Here is a 2,347-nt window from a genome sequence, read left to right on the forward strand (position 1 = left end):
GGTGAAAGTAGAGATGTGTATCTCACATTCAAGTATTATTGGGAAATTGTGCCTCACAGCATAGAATTCTTTCTCTCCTTTCGTTACCAGAAGAAATAAACATCACACGGCTGGGAGTGACGATGTATGGAAAATCGTTTGTATAGTAAATGAGAAAAGAAAACTCAGAGTACAGGGTTATTCAATAGTTGTAAGTCTCTGGCCCGGTTGCAGAAACGCAAATCAAATCAGTCCCTGATCGCCAATCAGTTGATGTCTGATTTATTTGATTGTTCATTGGGTTGCACAAACGTAAATCTCCAATCAACTTGTCTCAATTTACTAATTGTTGATTTGAGAAAGAAAAACATTTGACAACATCGCTATTTAGCAACCACAGCCAATTTGATGCTCTTTTACAGTCGCGAAACGTATGCATCTAGTAGGCGGTGAATAGGAAAACAAGTGAATGCTTTGCTGTTTTGTTGTTTTTGTAGAAGGGAAACAGCGGATTGTATTTGTATAGACTATGAAGCAAACAAAAAACGTAAGGGGGCCCAATTTTTCTGACAATGATAGAGCCCTCTTATTGAACATCATAGAGAGCTTTATGCATATCATTGAAAATAAGAAGACAGATAGTGTTTGGGTGAAGCAGAAAGAGGAGGCCTGGAAGAAAATTGCTTCAGAATTTAATGAAGCTACATATGAGGTCGCAAGAACACCCCAGCAATTAAAGATTGCATATGAAAACTACAAAAGGAGAACCAAGAAACTTGCAGCTGACGATAAGGTAGGCCTAAGCTGTGACGTATAATTTTTACCTATTTCTAGATTTATTAATGGACAGTTACGTTTTTGTGGCATTCCATAAATATTATTACGTCTCAAAAATATAGAGGGAGATTTAAATTCATAATTATTTTCTTCTAACTAGTTTCTTGATCTACATTGAATCTTTGTTTTTTTCCAGGCAGAGCTCTACAAAACTGGTGGAGGAACTTTTAAAAGGAAGCTAGATGCAGATGGCGAAAGACTAATATCCAGGCTGAATTCCCATTTTGCACCTGTGAATAATTCTTGTGACAGTGATGGCCAGTACCAAGTTTTTCAAGTAACAGAACAGGATTGCAATATACTGGAGGTAAGAATATATAACCTTAGTTTGACATAATTTGGGTAGGCCTAAAAAAAGTAAAAAATATCCATCTACATTATCCATCATCATCCCATCACTCAGAATATAAAAATATCGATTGAGGTGGTGAAATGGAAATATAATTGGAGTAGATGAACTTCATTTTGCCTTTAATTTATTTACAGTCTTATAACCCTATTTTATAAGAAACCAGCTCACAGCAAACAACAATACATTAACAAAAAAAATTAAGGAAATTTTTCGGCTAAATAGTGCCATTCAGTTCAAACACAAAACAAATAACTTTCCAGTTTGTGTATTTATATTGTATACTTCATCTTGTTTTACAGGATAGCCATGAAACTTTATTTGATGGAGCTGTGTCTATAGTGCACCCTGCTCGTTTGCATTCAACTTCTGGTCATGATGTCAATGGGGACAAATATGGAGATGAGGCCTCATCTATTCCGCCGTCCCCGTCTTCTGCAAATCAACAAGATTCATTGTCAGCAGGTCGTCATCTGTCATCAGAAATTACACCAATAAACCCACTGACAGGAAGCAGGAGTGGAATAATTAGGCCCAGATCAAGATCACAAAGAAGCAGGCTGGAAGACTATACGTCCAGTAAAACTGATTTTAATGAATTAAGGTGTCGACTTCTGATCGAAAAACATGAAATGGAAATGGAAATTTTAAAAACTAATCTACAAGTGGCCCAAGTAGAGTTAGAGATTAAAAGGGCAATTCTAGCCAAAGAAAATAAATAAATAAAGTTTGCATCAAAAATAAAAGAACTAATTAATTACGAGTATTTTGCTCACCTTTCTGCCAGTGTTGTAAAGTGTGTATTTATTAGTGTAGTTCTGACTGTGTTCCCTCCATTTCTCCTTCTTCCCATAGGTGCTTCACCCTCATCAGCTTGTGGGTAGAATCTTGCAATGAGATCTTCATCAGGAGGTGGGGGATTATTTTCTCCACTCTCCAACAATAAATTGTGGATGGCAAAACATGCAACAATACATTCTAGTGTTGTTGATCGTTGCCTTCCCAACTTGAAACGGAGACCCAACGATAAGCATGGAAACCTTCTTTTTACCACGCCAAATGCTCGCTCTATACAGTTTCGAGTGTATATATGTGTTGAATTATACAACTCTTCTGCTTCTGTCGTGGGGTTTGCTAGGGGAGTCAACAAGAAATTTGAACATGCATAGCCTCCATCACCCA

The 2,347-nt window shown here is 36.9% G+C and overlaps 1 protein-coding gene and 1 long non-coding RNA gene across 2 annotated transcripts; one reads left to right on the forward strand and one right to left on the reverse strand.

The window, feature by feature from the left end:
- Positions 1-205: 205 nt before the first annotated feature.
- On the forward strand, positions 206-1,945 carry LOC138695768 (myb/SANT-like DNA-binding domain-containing protein 3). The gene is made up of 3 exons (XM_069819949.1): positions 206-772; positions 953-1,123; positions 1,468-1,945. Exons 1-3 carry the CDS (start codon positions 509-511, stop codon positions 1,885-1,887), a joined length of 855 nt encoding a protein of 284 aa, XP_069676050.1. The 5' UTR covers positions 206-508; the 3' UTR covers positions 1,888-1,945.
- LOC138695769 (uncharacterized) lies at positions 1,276-2,083 on the reverse strand. The gene is made up of 2 exons (XR_011331189.1): positions 1,942-2,083; positions 1,276-1,600 (listed from the first exon to the last, which is right to left on the reverse strand). It is a non-coding gene; the product is annotated as an uncharacterized lncRNA (long non-coding RNA).
- Positions 2,084-2,347: the final 264 nt, after the last annotated feature.

The sequence above is a fragment of the Periplaneta americana genome, chromosome 3, assembly GCF_040183065.1.
Source record: "Periplaneta americana isolate PAMFEO1 chromosome 3, P.americana_PAMFEO1_priV1, whole genome shotgun sequence".
NCBI lineage: Eukaryota > Metazoa > Arthropoda > Insecta > Blattodea > Blattidae > Periplaneta > Periplaneta americana.